At 40.6% G+C, this 17,273-nt stretch overlaps 1 protein-coding gene across 2 annotated transcripts in view; it reads right to left on the bottom strand.

The window, feature by feature from the left end:
• Positions 1-3,348: 3,348 nt before the first annotated feature.
• The window catches only part of NFX1 (nuclear transcription factor, X-box binding 1), a 33,251-nt gene continuing 19,326 nt past the window's right edge, over positions 3,349-17,273 (bottom strand). For both annotated transcript variants that reach the window (XM_035124986.2, XM_035124988.2), the window contains exons 15-24: positions 16,915-16,994; positions 15,279-15,509; positions 13,946-14,019; positions 11,875-11,976; positions 11,420-11,461; positions 9,734-9,832; positions 8,224-8,290; positions 7,734-7,879; positions 6,907-7,008; positions 3,349-5,165 (exon numbers count right to left, since the gene is read on the bottom strand). In XM_035124986.2, coding sequence (XP_034980877.2) covers positions 5,093-5,165; positions 6,907-7,008; positions 7,734-7,879; positions 8,224-8,290; positions 9,734-9,832; positions 11,420-11,461; positions 11,875-11,976; positions 13,946-14,019; positions 15,279-15,509; positions 16,915-16,994 — 1,016 coding nt within the window. In that variant the 3' untranslated portion in view covers positions 3,349-5,092. The remainder of the gene's footprint in view (positions 5,166-6,906; positions 7,009-7,733; positions 7,880-8,223; positions 8,291-9,733; positions 9,833-11,419; positions 11,462-11,874; positions 11,977-13,945; positions 14,020-15,278; positions 15,510-16,914; positions 16,995-17,273) is intronic.

Here is a 17,273-nt window from a genome sequence, read left to right on the forward strand (position 1 = left end):
TGTCTGTATACCTTCCCCAGACACTCAACTTTCTATCTAAGCTGCACTAAACTTTCCAGACACTAAACTTTCTATCTAATCCTCTTGCTTATCAGTAGTCTCCTCAGCATGGATGTTCAACTCAAATCAGAACCAGTTCTCCCTCATCCAAACCCAACGTTCACCCCAATCTCTCATCTCAAATCACCTCTCTCCCTCATAAATGGCTCCTTTTATTCTCCATCCCGCTTGGTAGCCAAATCAGAGAGGCGGCAGCACTCTGGCGGAGTTTCTGGGGGACTAGCGTCACAGACCTTTGGGGCTGAGTTAGCCGAATCTTTCTAAGCTGGCCAAAGAAACCTGTCTGTTCCCCTGAGAGGGCCAAGAGGATCAGTTCACAAAAAGGATTACAACTACATGAGAAGACTGAAACAGTGCAAATTCAGAGAGGCCCCTCCTCTGAGGCCTCGCCTTCTTCCTAGTGTTTGTGTGAGAGTATACCCCATCCTTTGTGTATATGAATTAAGGTTTAGTCAGCCTAGGTCAGCTAATTCCTTCACTGCAATTTCTATTCCTCATTCCCAGTTACTCTTCATGAGAGAGCCTTTCTGTAACATTTGGTTTGCAAATTAAAGCTTCAAATTTTGTTTGGCTGTTTATCCTGGCATCCTTGCATTCCCTTTTCACAAAGAACTCTGTATCACTTGAATTTGAAATATGGTTTTTTGGGGGGATGAAGTAGGCTTGTATGTGATATCCTTCCTTCCATCCCTGGATCCAGCAAGTGTTAAAATATAAACCAGGGTAGCTTTCTGTGCTGATGGGCCATTAAGGGGAACAAAGGAAAGGGGCTCAGTGCACAACTGCAAATGGGTGCTCCCCAACTCAGGGATACCGTAGTTAGAAGGACAAAGCCAGAGTTGAGAGACTGCAGTGATGTGAGCTGGAGACTAAGCATCAAACTGGGAACCACAGAGCAAGGTTTGATTTCTGTTTGAATCCAGGGTTGCAGCTATGTGTGACTTCACTTGTCATCCAAATTTCAACAAATTAGTGCAGATTCTTTGCTACTTTTATACCGACCACTAGGTGGAGGTACGGCACAAATGCAGAGTTGTGATGATTAGGAAATAGAACTCTGATGCTTATTATGGGGGGGGGGGGATATGATTAAAAAAACAATGAAGCAAAATATTATCAGAAAAATGTAAACAGTTTATCTCTAACAAAGGAGGATTAGTCCTTCCTGGAAGAACCAATTATTATGAGAGAAATTGCTGCAATGGGTACACTGCAGAATTTTATAAATATTATTGGGATAGATTAATATCATACCAGAGGAGAATCAACGGGATAGTATTAAATTATGAATGTTTTAAGATAATGCAAAAATGGTATGGCTTGCCAGAAAGCCTAATGGCAGCTTGAAACAAAGTCTCCAGCAACCAAGGGTAAATATTAAAAATACAGTACTCTGTTTTTAATATTCCATTGGGAGCCACCCAGAGTGGCTGGGGAAACCCAGCCAGATGGGCGGGGTATGTATGTATGTATGTATGTATGTATGTATGTATAAATAATAATAATAATAAATAATAATATTCACCAAGGATGACAGCAAACAGTTTGATATAAAGTGCGAAAAGCTACTAGTAAAGTGATAATGCTATGGCACCTAATGGGACAAATTGGCCAAATATGATCTAAAAGAGGCAAAAGACAGACTTTTTTGTGCTATTGGATGAGGCTGTTGAAACTGGCATAGCATGGTGAGTCTTCCATAATTAAAAAGGTGTGAAACAGACAAGACACGGGAACCTGATTAATAAAATCCGAACGGCTCTTGCATTGGAGCGGCCAGAGGCTCTGCAGCTCCTGAAGGCTAAATTTGAACTGCTGTCAGGACAGATTACTCGTGTTTCCAAAACTGCAAATGAGGCATTGAATTTAGGCTTTGCTAATCAGTCTGAACTATGATCAGAGGCAGTTTTAGGGGAATGTTACCAGTTTGCCTGCACTGGGTGCTGAGCTGAGAGGGTGCTGCAAAAATGACTTGGAGTGGAAGGCGAGAGGTGGGGGAACAGGTGCCAAATTCTGGCCTTGCACAGGGCAACGCTGAAATCAGAAAGCACAAAGTCCTCCACTGCTATGTTTTCTGCAAATTGTGATGGAAGATATTTAGGAAAGTTGGAGGAGCATTCACATGGTGTCAGAACATTGATGGACAAGATCCATTTGAACTTTATTACAGTTTTGTATTACAAATTTATAAAGTCAGTAATTTTTTACACCACTGATTTGAAAGCAAGCAAGTTGTGTCTGTGTCTCTCTCTGTGTGTGTATGTATATATATAAAGTTTTGACAAATAACTTATTAAAAACCAAACATAAATCAATTCACTTAATTCATCATGAAGTACACCAAGAGAAATTCCATTAGGAATGATTTCCATAGCAATTTTCACAACTTTAGATTACACACAAATCGATGCACACAAAGCACTGAGTATTCTCAGCAGTTTTGAATATGTAATTATTACTAAGCCTCAGTCCTAAAATTCTGCCTGCATTGTTTGCATGTATGGATCCAAATGCCCTGTTTATAATTGCAAAAGAGAAGTTTGAAAAACTTGTTCCAATTGGACTTTTCCCTCTCCGATCACCAAAAAGTGCAAAAACCAAATGAGAAGTGAATAAAATGAGAATGGCATTTTTTTAAAAAGCTGAGATGTTACAAAACCAACAAAGAGAAACACCGGTTTAATCCCTTAATGTATACATGGCACTTTTTCACCAAGCAATAGCAGAACCAGTCACTTAAAAACCACTATCCACATAAATAAAAACTGCTAAGTAATGAAAATGAATAAATGTTTCTGTGCTTATGGGCTCTGTTCAAGATGTCCAGCTACATCCTACTTGTGTACTGATGCCGCAGAAGTACATTGTACTAGTTGGAGGAATGTAGAGCTGCACTTTCACTTGAGTCTTGATCAATCCCTTCTGCATTCATGTGATTTTAGCTGTAACATAGCAGCTATTTTGTGCATGTCTCTGGGGTGGGGGCATCAGAACTGTTACTGAGTGCAAAATCCCTACCACGCAGGAAAACCAACCACTGGGTGGGGGTGCCAGAAGCACAGCTTCCCTCCATGTGCAGAAAAGAAGTGTGTTTTACTTTAAGGTTATGTGGGAAAGGCACAACTGTGCTCAACTTTTTGGAATTTAAATAATAATAAACGTGTATATAAGGAACAATCACTTGTCTGTGCTGCAGGGCCACTTAACCCAATGTCTCTGTGCGACAGGAGCTTAAAAATTCTACTAGGAACATGGGTTTGGCCTCTTCTCTTGATACAAACCATTCCACTAATTTAAATCATAATGCACCAAGAATGGAAACTTGCACGTGTTCACAAGGCATATACAGATAGTGCAAGCCACTTCAGGATTCCCCTGCATACTGATAAAATGCTATTACACATACAGGTGAAACTCAGAAAATTAGAGTATTGACGAAAAGTGCATTTATTTCAGTAACACAACTTAAAAGGTGAAACCAATGTATGAGATAGATGCATGAAATGCAAAGCAAGATATGTCAAGCCTTTATTTGTTGTAATTGTAATTATTAGTCGTTAGGCAGGTCAATTATAAATGGAATGTAATTAATGAAATGTAATAACTATGTTTATTTTTGTATTATTGTAACTTTGTTTTATTACTGTGGAATTTCCAAAGCATTACTGAAATAAATGCACTTTTCGATGATATTCTAATTTTCCGAGTTTCACCTGTATTTAATGGAAAAGCAGGGTACGAATTAAGTAAAATTGACTAAACAGTACCCTCATCTAAAATTCTTACACACTATTATTTTTAGTAAGGTGCACCCATGTGGGCACTCCTGTAGCTTGGAAGCTGTCCACAAAAGGAAGGGGTACGAAGCAGGAAGAATGTTAAGGAAATGTATGGGTCACAGTTTGAAAAGATGAAAAGGAGGAGAAACAATAAGGTGGCTTTATAGTTCATTTCAAGTGCAGTAACCATATTCAATTGCTGTCTGACCACTGATAAAAATGCAAATAATTATTATTATTATTATTATTTGTCACCACTACACGCAAAGCATAAGGCTACATGCTACCCGAACTGAAGAATAACCGATAAGCTCATTTCCATTAAAAAACCCAAAAAGGAACCTACAGATGACATAAAAAATCCCCAGCTCCATACACTCACCACCTGAATATATCCAGCATTAGACTGGCAAAGGCAACTCAAGTTTAGATACAAAAAGTATAAACTTACTGACTCACCAATCCTACTGTTTCTAGGCTGCACAAAGTTCAAATTGCTATGGGACTATGCCTTGTAATGCTTTGACTGAAAAGGTGGCATTCATCATTTCATCTGGATACATCAGCATAGCTGGGATCCCTAATTTTGTACTTCACAAATTCAATTAACTTGTTTCCTTAAGCTGAAAACTTTAAAAGCTGGAGTTGGGGGGAGGTCTAAAACAAAGAGCCAGCCCTATAGGTTTATACTCCCAGAATGATTTAGGGACCTGACTGCGCAGGGTGTTTCTGATCATACAGGGAGCCTATAACCACGGAACAAGCTTCCTGCTTCGGAGCTCTCCCCAGCACATGGATGGCAGAGGGCAGGGCTGCCAATCACAAAAGGTGGGTGCAATTTTACATGAGTGAGGGGAGACAGCTTGCATAGGGCTATTGTTTCATTGTGCCTTATACCCAGACAAAAAGTTTACCTTACAGAGGAGATATAATTTGTTTATATTTTATAGCAGATTACCTTAGATGCCAACTTGTTGCATTTTTCTGTCCTGACGAACCACTACAGGTTTTGCAGTGTCAGATGCAGTCTGTTGAGACGTACAGACAACTTGCACTTACATTCTATGTTCGTTCCCCCCCACCCCAAAGCTGGTTACACACACACAGAGGGTTAAAGAATGACAAGCTATTTCTTTTCATCTGCTGTTTCCAGGATGTACTTTGAATACACTGAGTACAAAGCGTTTCAACGGAAAAAATGATTGGTAGCATAACTTCCACTTTTCAACGGCACAAATTTCACATTCATTTTTTCAGTCCTGTACATCAAAGTAGTCAATCACAGGCTCCTCTTTGAATCCTCTCTCTGTGCTGCTATTCCCGTGCCTGAAATTAAAACAGAATTGGGGGGGGGGAATAAAAATGTGATACCTTCAGGTAAAAATCAATTTTGGGGGTTCTCAGTAATGTAGGGCATTCTGGACTGACACAATAGCACCTTGGTCTTGGTAAGCAGGCAGGGTCACCTTACAAATTACGTTAAAGGGGAGGGCTCCCCCCCCCGTTCCACGACTATGCTTGGAACCTGGAGAAGCTCCTGAACTTGAAGAGTAAGACTAAGCACTGTTACAACAAGGTAACAAGGTGAGCTAACGAAAAGATGACAAAAGGAAAGAAGGTAATCGCACTAGATTAAGCATTTTAAGACACCTAGTGAGGGTGTGTGGACTGCACAAAAAATGCTAAGTCCTCCTCTTCCCAAACAACCAACATGAATGTGTGTGCTTCCTGTTTAAGTGTGGGGTGGGCTGCCCTCCCCCGTTCTTAATTCAAACTAAATTCTGCTTTCTCCAGTAATGTTTTACTATAGTGGGATTCATACTGAGACTACCTTCTGGAACACTCTTCTGCCAAATATTGCATCAGAAGAATACAAGTCAATGCACTGATACTTAGCAGCCTTACAGATAAAAAGACAGGATTCAAAATCAAAGTCCACTACCTGATTGTGCAACTACATGCCTGTGCGGGGTAAGACATTTGTGCTGTGGCTATGGCTGAAAATAACTGGGGCATCAACTGGGGGAGTCCAAAGGTAAGGAAGAGGTGGCCCTTCAGATGTTCATAGAATCACAGAATGGCACAGTTGGAAAGTACACCCAAAGGTCATCTAGTCCAACCATCTGCAATGCAGGAATCTCAGCTAAAGCATTCATGGCAAATGGCCATCCAACCTCTGCAAAAAAACCTCCAAGGAAGGAGAGTCCACAACCTCCCGAGGGAGACCACTCCACTGTCAAACAACTCTTACTATTAGAAAGTTCTTCCTGATGTTTAGTCGGAATCTCCTTTATTTTAACTTGAAGCCATTGGTTTGAATCCTACCCTCCAGAACAGGAAAAAACAAGCTTGTTCCCTCTTCCATGTGGCAGCCCTTGACATACTTGATGATGGCTATTGTATCTCCTCTCAGTCTCCTCTTTTCCAGGCTAAACATACACAGCTCCTCAACTGTTCATCATAAGGCTTGGTTACCAAAGCCTTGGTCATCTTGGTTGCCCTCCTCTGCACACGTTCCAGCTTGTCAACATCTTTCTTAAATTGTGGTGTCCAGAATTGGACACAGTATTACAGGTGTAGTTTGATCAAGGCAGAATAGAGTGGTACTATTACTTCCCTTTATCTGGACACTATACTTCTGTTGATGCCGCCTAGAATAGCATTAGCTTTTTTTTGCTGCTGCACCACACTCTTGGCTCATGTTAAGCTTGTGGTCCACTAAGACCCCTAGATCCTTTTCACATGTACTGCTAGCAAGCCAGGTGCCCCCAATCTTATTTGTGCATCTGGTTCTTCCTGTCCAAGTGCAGGACCTTACATTTACATTCATTTTGTTAGCTTGGCCCCAGTTCTCCAATCTTTACATTTACATTCATTTTGTTAGCTTGGCCCCAGTTCTCCAATCTGTTATGATCATTTTAAATCCCGATTCTACCTTCTGCGGTGGTAGGACAGTCTGGGCTGCATTGCCAGCTTGCCCATTTGTAAATGTATGCATCCAGTCTTATTTCAGAAAACACACTGATAAAAAAATACAGCACAAATATTTGAAAGCAGTAGTACTTACTTTTCTGATTGTTTGTGATGAGGAATAGGTGGTGGGGGCCTCGTCTGCCTTTCCTTGGTAAGCAGTGAAGTCAGAGTAACTGTTGGGCAAACAGATTTCCCTCTGGAGAAAGAGAGCCATAATATAAATGAGCTTTGACAAAGGATGCCTACATGGCTGCGACTAGATTTCCCTTCCTCTCATTCCCTCACAGCCACTTCTATATCAAAATTTTAAAAAGAAATAAGTTTTGAAAGCAAGGGAGAAAAGCACATGCTTTGTATAGATCTCGCTTCACACAAGAACCCCAGTGGGATAGGATAATGCTTTCATTTAATGTCATGCGTTATTTGGAAATACTAGTGAGTATACAGAGAAAACTAGAAAAAACAAAACAAAAACCCATCCACCAAGTTAATAGTGATGGACAGAAACAATGTCCCTCCTCTCTGCTCCCACAGTAAGACAACACACAAGTCTACAATGTCTATAAAAATGGGGGCTGGGAGGAAGACTGATTAACTAACTAACGGCACTCATGCTGACTTTTGCTCTATATGAAAATCTGACTTGATGCCAACTATTACAGAATTCAAATATGTAAAAAGTATATTTAAAAAATGAATCAAATGAGGAACGTTTTCAACAACAGAAATGTTCATGAGGACACATTCCTCTCCACAACACAAAATGCTATTCTGAAATACGCAACACACAAAGAACACACGAGATGTTTGCACAGTGCAAATGTAAAAACCAAACGGGTTTAAACAGAACAAATGTGAATATTACAGTGTCTGTTAAGGAGGTTATTTTGCAACTTATAACGAGAAAATGGAACAACATACTTCACCGCACTGATAACAACATTGCGCTTTGGTTCGTTATCATAGCTCACACTCTCTATGCCGTAAGCCTGAGCAAGCTCATGGATGATTCTGCGGTGTTCTCTGTTCATGGGTGGGAAGCAATGGCTCTTCTTTGTATGCTTGCTCTGGATTAGAGAGAGATGTTTATTTTTTATTGTTTATTTTATGAAGGTTGGAGAAGAATGAAGCATGTAGTCTCTAGCTTCTGTTATGTGTTAATCTGCAAGACTAGAGAATGAACTATCTACAATAAATATGTATCACTTCTTTGAATCACAACTGTTAATTGCAATAATCAAAATATCTAGAGCATCTAAGTTTATGTACCTATGCACATCATATATACATATTGCCCTCTGCCCCATAAGTTAAAGAAATCTTACAAAATAAATTTTAGTTTTGTTCATGGCTGAAATGTATGTGCACTTCAAAAAATTAATAGGAAATAAAAGGTTCCCCCGTTACTAACCTTATTTACTGCTTCTACAAGGGCTTTCATTTCTTTCTCAACTTCACTGACAAACTTTAAATCTTTCCTGTAATAATGAAGAATTGTATGACAAATGTAAGGAGGACTGTTACTATCCATACATAGCATTTGAAATACACCAGTGTTTTCCCAGCACAAATCATAAAGTAAAGGATACGCCGTGAATGGTTTCAGACACTCACTTGCAATCCAATTTCATTATGCCTCATTTTAGAGCCACAATTGACATTTTCTGCTTTTTCACAATTATATATATATATATATATATATATATATATATATATATATATATATATATATAAGCTTCAACATTCATACTGCATTTAAATTTTGATGGAGTAAGCATCATACATATTGTTTCACAGCTTTTTTCCCAAGAGGTCACCAACCTCTTTGAACCAGTGGGCAAATCTGTGCCTTCAAATGGGGGTCAGTGAGAATCACAAATAAAGCACCAGATAGGAACATAAAAGCCTGATTGGGCTAACAACTCTTCTAGTTGAGCATTGTCTTCTCAAAGTGGCCAACCAGATGCCTACAGGAACCCCAAAAGCAGAACTGAGTGCAACAGCACTCTCCCTCCTTGTGATTCCCAGCAACAAGTATCCAGAGATTATTCTGCCCAACAATGGAAGAACAAAGCCCCTGTGGACAGCAGCCATTCAGAGATTTCGCTGCCATGAATTTGTCCCTAATTATTTAATTATCTCTAATATGGCGCTTGCCAATTTCATAGCTGTCATAAATCAATTTGAAATGGAGATTATGAACCTTCCTCCACATGCTTCCTCTCCCCACAGTCCTCCTCCTAGCTGAAACCAGCTCAAATACTGGAAATGAACATGGGTAAAAGAAAAATCAGCTACAGAAGGGAAACCCTAGGCAGGGGAAGAATACAGAATTCCATTGCCCATGTGTTCCACTGAGGCATGAAATTATGCCCCCACCCACAGTTTACGTTCAATATACAGTTGTACCTTGGTTCTTGAACGGAATCTGTTCCGGAAGTGCATCCGACTTCCGAAAATGTTTGCAAACCAAGGTGCGGCTTCTGATTGGCTGCAGGAGCTTCCTGCACTCAATCAGAAGTTGCGCCAGACGTTCGGGTTCCAAAGAACGTTTGCAAACCGGAGCACTCACTTCCAGGTTTGCGGCGTATGGGAGCCAAAACGTTCCACATCACAAGGCGTTCGTGAATCAAGGTACAACTGTACTAAACATGCTTTTAACAATATAGCTATGCCACCATTATTTTCTTGGAGAACTCGCAAGAAAATAGGGAAACATTCAAACAGATTTCCCTATCATGTATGGGGGAGAAGAGGCACTTTATCAGTGTGAGCATTTAACAAAACCTTTGCAAATTAGACCAACTAGAATTTTAACATTAAAACAATTCTCTAACTATAACCTCTGGACACTGAAGTCAAAGGACTACCCATGTGTTCCCTGGAGAATACACAAACCACTAAGCAACAATGATACATACCTTGCATCCTCTTTCAAGCTATCACTGTACTTGGGTACAGAGGCACGGACATTAAAAGGATCAGAACTGTCATCAATATGAAGAGCCTCAGCAAACCGCCTAATTAATGAATATTAAAAAGTAATTCTTTTACCCCAATACTTGACAAATATTAAACTACACAACATTCACATGATTTCAATCCTTTCTTACAGTCATTATACTACAGAATCATGAGTCACCTCTCAGATTCTTTTCTTTTACATGATTTGAGGCGCTCAAGAGTTTTTAAAGCCATGACTTACCAGTGTTTGAAATTCCCATTGTTCTAGATGCATTTTGCAACACAAAATTTCATTAGTACGAGCCGTTTCTGAGCTCTGGGCACAGTACTAGGCCTAAGATTTCAGATTAAAACTGCAGGGTGGAAGGAAAGGAGCCTCCCCACTTCCAGCCACTCTCTGAAAACTGAAGAAGAAATCCGATCCACTTAAGAATATTAGGGCGCTGGACAGGGGAAGGACTACACCATGTGAAAAATGAACATAATGTTTCAGCTGCAGTTCATTCATTTTCAGCTTTGCGTTCGTTATAAAAAAGCACGCCTAGACATTCCCTTGTTGTGCGCATATCCTAGGTTTAAGGTGCCATTTAGCTCCTAGCTTTCAAATCTCTGGTTCTAACCCTGCTACTGACCCATGATTATGCCAAATAAATGCTTCTCATTTACACAAGTGGGAAATTCCTGTTTATGGCTTCATCATGGTCTGGTAACTTCCTGTTGCCGTTTATGCCATTTGCACTGAGGAAGACTGCTCCCCTCCACAGGTGTGGTGGACCCTTTCCAACAGTTCATCTCCAAAGCTTAACGGAATTCCAAGTTGCCCACTGGCATGGTTGATGCCACACTTGTTCCCAGCCCATTTCAAGCACAATTCAAAGTACTAGTGCTTACCTTCAAAGCCATACACAGCTTGGGACAAGAGGGGTCCTAGATTACTCACTTGCCCCATCATCAGCCTACCATAGAGTGAGGTCTTCTCTGAAGGCCCTTTTCTGGGTGCCACTGGGTACTAGGGAGAGGCTCTTCTCAGTGCTGACACTGGTGCCCCTGGTCAAGAAACTCACCTGGTCCCCATTTTGTTACTTTTTCAGTGTCAAGTGAAAATATTTTCTGCTCTAGGCCTTTGAACATTTTAAACACAGGATGTGGCTAGTTTCATATTTATTGCATTTATCACTGCTTCTCATTATTTTGGATTTTATTAATGTTTCATTTTTGTGTACCTGCAAGCTACCCTACAAAGCATTTTTTTTTAATGGAAGGAACAAAAGTTTGTTAAATAAATGAAATATAAATAAATTCCAGTCTTTTCAGATTACCTCCTCTTAATATTACGTAATTTAATTCCACATGATATTTTCACCCAATCTAGAATAAAGAGATGGTTGTTTGTTTTATTTATTACATTTATATCCCACCTTTCCTCCAAGGAGCCCAAGGTGGCACAACGTTTCCCCTCTCCGTATTTTATCCTCATAACAACCCTGTGAGGTAGTTAAGGCTGACAGACACTGAGTGGTCCAAGGTCACCTTTATGGCAGAGTGGGGATTAGAACCCTGGTCTCTCGGGTCTTAGTCCAACACTCTAACTGCTATAGCACACAATCCATCTTGCTAAATTAAATTATAAAAATATTACCTACCTGTTTCTTTCAAGAGCCAAACATTCATCATCACACTGCAGCCTACACAAACGAGATACAGTGCACAAAATTACATTTCCTTGAAAAATCCTCTCTCTTCCATACAAAGAAATAGTTTTTTCAGTGAAACAGAAGCTCTTATTTGCCTTGTCTTACCAGCAGCTGGACATAGCATATAAAGATTGCAGCTGCTAGTATTCAATAGTTTTCTGACTTGATGCTTAACTGGAATAACTCTACGTTCAGCTTCCACTCCTCACCCTCCTCAGGAAACTATGGACACCTCATAATTAGTGAACAGTCAACAATGGTAACTGATTATAGGGGACAACTGCATCTCCAGTCCCCAAGCTGAAGCAGCAACTGATACATAAGCCTTGATTTTAAAAGTTTTAAGCTCCTCAGTTCAGCAGTAATTTGAGTCTATACAAGTATTTGTTTCATAATTTGATTACCTGGTTTGCTTCATTTCCTTTTTGGTAATCAATTTGCTGATCTCTATTGAATCTCCGTGATGTGGATCTGTTAACTTAGAGGCTATAGAAATAGCAGCTATTCTGGAAGAGAATGATACTTATGAAACATAAAATGTCTTTAAGTGAGGCAATAGAAAATTATTGGGGGATGGCACCCAAACCTGCACCAGCAGCTTTCTGCTGGTGCAATAGCCTGGGCTGTAACCTCCAAAACAGCTCCACATCATCTCTCAACCCTCCAGAGCTAATTTAGAGGGTACAGAGGGCTGGAGGGTACACAGAGGAGTGGGTGTGTCAGGAAAACTATGAAGCCAAGGGCAATGATAGAATGCACCTGAATGAGAGAAACATAAACCTTAGAAGTCTTTTCTGTTTTGGAATGAACTAATCTCTCCTATCAATAATGCAAGAAGAATACATACCCTCCAGAGCTAATTTAGAGGGTACAGAGGGCTGGAGGGTACACAGAGGAGTGGGTGTGTCAGGAAAACTATGAAGCCAAGGGCAATGATAGAATGCACCTGAATGAGAGAAACATAAACCTTAGAAGTCTTTTCTGTTTTGGAATGAACTAATCTCTCCTATCAATAATGCAAGAAGAATACATAGCAGATCTTATGTGATTACATCCATAAAGGTAAAGGGACCCCTGACCATTAGGTCTAGTCGTGACTGACTCTGAGGTTGCGGAGCTCATCTCGCTTTATTGGCCGAGGGAGCCGGCGTACAGCTTCTAGGTCATGTGGCCAGCATGACTAAGCCTCTTTTGGCGAACCAGAGCAGTGCACGGAAACGCTGTTTACCTTCCTGCCATTTTACCTTCCTTCCTTCCTACTTGCACTTTGACGTGCTTTCAAACTGCTAGGTTGGCAGGAGCAGGGACCAAGCAACGGGAGCTCACCCCGTTGCGGAGATTCAAACTGCCGACCTTCTGATCGGCAAACCCTAAGCTCTGGGGTTTACACCACAGCGCCACCTGCTTCCTGATTGCATCCATAGCTGCCCCCAAATTCTGCATGTATATTATTACTGGCATGAATTCTGCCATCTGAAAAACTTAATTCAGACACCAGTGGTCTTAAATACCCAAGCTAGACCATGATTAATAAGGTTGTTTTTTATATATAAAAAATGTAACATTTCTGATAGGAGTTACAAAAAATGATTCAATATTAAAAGTAGGAAAAACTATCATAATTTTCCACTCAGAATAGTTGACAAGAAAAAATTCTGCCAGCAGTTTATTTATGTCTAGTTATTTATTTATTTATAGACTTCCTGTTAAACTGAAACACAAGCGACTTTTATTGCAGAGCTGCCACCTCCTGAGTAGCAGGAGAACACATTACAATGCTCAGTATGAAAGAGCAAGTGAGTAAATTAATTTTCTATTTCTAGGGCATACAAATTTTAGAGAAAAGCCATGGCTGTGTATGATTAATTACTGCACAGAAACAGCAACACACACACACGTTAAGTCCGCAACTTGTGCTGACTCCGCTTACACAATTGCAACCATATGTGGGTGGGGTGGAAATAAGTAAGTAAGTAATTGGAAAGCTGGGGAACCCCACTGCTCTTCACTCTCCATTTATTTCTCCCAACCCAACCCACCCCTGTGCACCCAGCAGGTGTTCCTCACTTACCAAGCTTTGGGAAGGGAGCAGGAGGGCTCTGAAAGCATCCAGAGCCGTCATGCCCACTTCCCAAAGCCCAGTAGGCATGGTGGTGCCTCTCTTACTGGCCTCTAAAAAGGAGGTGTGACAGCTCTGGGACTGTCCCAGAGGCCAGTTAAGGAAGGTGCCTCCTTGCTTACCAGGATGAGGAAAGCTTGCAGGACAGCCCTGGGAAGCTCACAGCCACCCGCCCCGTGACCTTCTCAGACCCCGATAAGCAGTCCTTCACCTTGCTTGGGGGGGGGGTGTTCCGGGAGTTCCCGATTTTGCACAATTTTGCCTTTGCATGCATGGACCCTACCCCCATCCCGGGAACTGAACCCTCATGTAAGGGAAAGGCCTACTGTACTACAGAAGTCAGAGTCAGTAAATACCTTTGAAAAGTGCTTGATGCTTCTGAACAAATCATAGTCTCCTTTCTTCTCCCACACTCACAATGAAGTTCAACCTGTAATGGCACATAAACAGTAATATGGCAGGAATCTATCGTTCCATAGTATTTTATGACTTGAAGAAAACACAGGTGAGAATTCCCTGATTCCCCAAAATATGATGGATTCATTTGCTGTTATCTAAGTGAAAATCAAGCTACTGCAATCAACCTTCCCCAACCTAGTACCCTCCAGATGTTTTAGACGACTTCCAAGACATTCCTGATCATTGGCCGTGTTGCCAGGGGCTGATGGTAGATGTAATCTAAAACATAGGGACGGCAACAGGCTGCACTACACTATAACAGTAGCAATCCAAATAATCTGCCAAACACTCTGCTTGATTGACTGGAACAGCATCAAGGTTATATCTACTATAATAACATATATAGTGCATCAATGCTGCACAGAGAAGTCCCGCCCCCCTTTCATAATACTAGAACTTATGGCCATTCAATGAAGCTGAATGTTCAGGACAGCTTCACACAGAACATAGCTAAATTATGGCATGTGGTCCCACAAGACACACTGAGGACCACCAACTTCAATGGCTTTTAAAAGAATTAAGACAAATTCATGAAGGATAAGGCTCTCAGTGGCTATAAGATACAACAGTTCTGTTCCATGCCCACTGTCAAGCAAAAGTGGGGACAGTGGCAGTGCACTCGGTTCCTACTTGAGGACTTGCTACAGGAATCTGGTTGGCCAGCAAGAACATGCTGTTGGACTCGGTGGGCCCTTGGCCTGATACAGCATGTTAAAAACTGAATAGGGCTCATCTCTATTGGAGAAATGGCCAATAGGTTTTTCCACCTTCTTATGATGCTTTAAGTCCCTAACAAAACTTAAATCATTCTAAGTAGCAAGATCAAACCGTCTTCGTAAATGCAATACACCAAAGATTTCAGTGGCTTTCTTATTTATTATTTTACTTATTAAATTTGTATACAGTACTGCCCTTTAACCATAGATATCAGGGTGGTTCACAACATAAAGATACAATATAAAAACACAAAACACATAATAAAAACAAGACCAACTGACAAACCAATAATGCCCCCTCAACGGTATCATTCACAAACTAAGGAAACTTTAATACTTGCAAGTTCATGACATCTGTACAAACCCATTTGACAAAACCAGCTTAAAAAGAAAGGCTGTTGTTTTTATATTTTGCAGACTGGGCCATGCTGCCCATCTAAAGTAGCTGACATTAAATGAAAACATTTATTATTATTTTTGAAAAAAATGTCTGATTATTTTTTATGTCGCCTACCTTTGCACTGCAAGACGTTGTGGGGCATGGTAAAGATGGGTGGCATGGAGACATACATGGATGATTACAGTGAAGCCTAAGAATAGTACACGGTTGCCTGCATTCTTCATCTATGAGGCATTCCCCTTTGTGGCAAATCCTTTTACATTTGTGCATTCCACATTTTAACATTCGATCACAGGGAAGACCACAGGAGATGTCAGTGAGGTAACAGGGAATATTGCTCCGCAGCTGAGCCAGGAAAAGGAAAAAAATGAAACAAAGAGATGGATACTGGACAACCTTGTAAGAAATAAGGTTTAAGATTGCCTATTATTTAAAAGCATATATACTAAGTCCATAGGATGGGCCCATCTCTCATTGTAGAAGAACTTTTTTGACAGACATATGAAGGGACCTGTGCTCATTAAAGGCTTCTGAATGAGTTCATCATGAAACTGTGTTGCAGTGAGACACATGATGAACCCCTTCATACAGCAGAGTTATCTTCAGATTTTCACTGTAAAAGTGGCTATCCAAATGTCAACTCATTGTGAGAAAATGGTTGTCTAAGCCCACATATTTTAATGGGCATGGGCTGCCAAATACTTAAAGAGCTTTGTCAGTTCAGAGCCACACAAAAAAAAGCAAACACAACTCACACTCCATTCTCTGCATCAGCAAAAATTTAAGAGCTTTGTCATTGAGGAAACAAACTGGTCTGGTCTGTGTTTTTTTTTAAAAAAAGCATCTAAAAACATAAGTTCTGTTTGGACAATCACGTTTTCATTCAGTAAGCTAAACTATGAATGACCCTATTGCCCATGCATGCAGACTTTCTTCTCTTTTCAAACTGCACCCAAATGAAGTACAGATCTACAGTCGTACTTTGGAAGTTGAGTGGAATCCGTTCCGGAAGTCCGTTTGACTTCCAAAACGTTTGAAAACCAAATCGTGGCTTCTGATTGGCTGCAGGAAGCTCCAGCAGCCAATCGGAAGCCGCGGAAATCCAACTGGATGTTTGGGTTCCAAAAGAACATTCACAAACCAGAACAATCACTTCCGGGGTTGAGGCGTTCGGGAGCCAAAAAGCCCGAGTTCCAGGGCCTTTGGGATCCAAGGTACGACTGTATACAATTAACTATGGCTTCACATTCATTCCAAACTCTATGATAAGCCTGGTTCAGATGAAATAGGACACTGTGGTCAATTGGAGTCATCTGTATTTGACCCAGGTGTTACTGCAAAGAGAGAAGAGAAGGGGCTGTGTGTGCAGACAAAAGGTTTATTTAAATCAGGGGTCAGCAAACTTTGGGGGGGGGGGCGGAGTATATTTTGAAAAAAATATGAACGAATTCCTATGCCCCACAAATAACCCAGAGATGCATTTTAAATAAAAAGACACATTCTACTCATGTAAAAACATGCTGATTCCTGGACCGTCCGGGGGCCGGATTGAGAAGGCGATTGGGCCGCATCCTTCCCCTGGGCCTTAGTTTGGGGACCCTGATTTAAATCTTAGCTTAATAAATCAAGACATGATCTGGACGCAGCTGTACAGTGTGCAGATATGAGTTCTGCAACACCACTAACATGTACAAATAAAACACAGCTATGCTTTATCTCTAAAAATGGGAAGTTAAACAGTCACACTTACCTCATGTCTTCCCATACACCATTTCTGAACAAGGTACGTACATGGTGGACACTTGTCTTCACTATGACAGGAATGATACACTGCATCCACAGAAGGAGGGAAATCAGTTTCAAATAATGTAAGGAAATGTCTCAGAACGAAATCTCTTTAATGAAACAAATTCAAATATGTCCTTCTAACGCCATGTATTTTAGCATTTAATATTTTTACATTCTATTGTTCAGTGCAATCAGGCAAGCAAAATTTTACATGGTTGGTACATCAATTATGGCCTCATCTAAGTCACTTGGTCTGCTCTCATTTTAAATGTGGTATCATTTTACCAGTTCTCAAGATGGACTTCCTCTGAGCTTAAAAGA

The sequence above is a fragment of the Zootoca vivipara genome, chromosome 8, assembly GCF_963506605.1.
Source record: "Zootoca vivipara chromosome 8, rZooViv1.1, whole genome shotgun sequence".
Taxonomy (NCBI): Eukaryota; Metazoa; Chordata; class Lepidosauria; order Squamata; family Lacertidae; genus Zootoca; species Zootoca vivipara.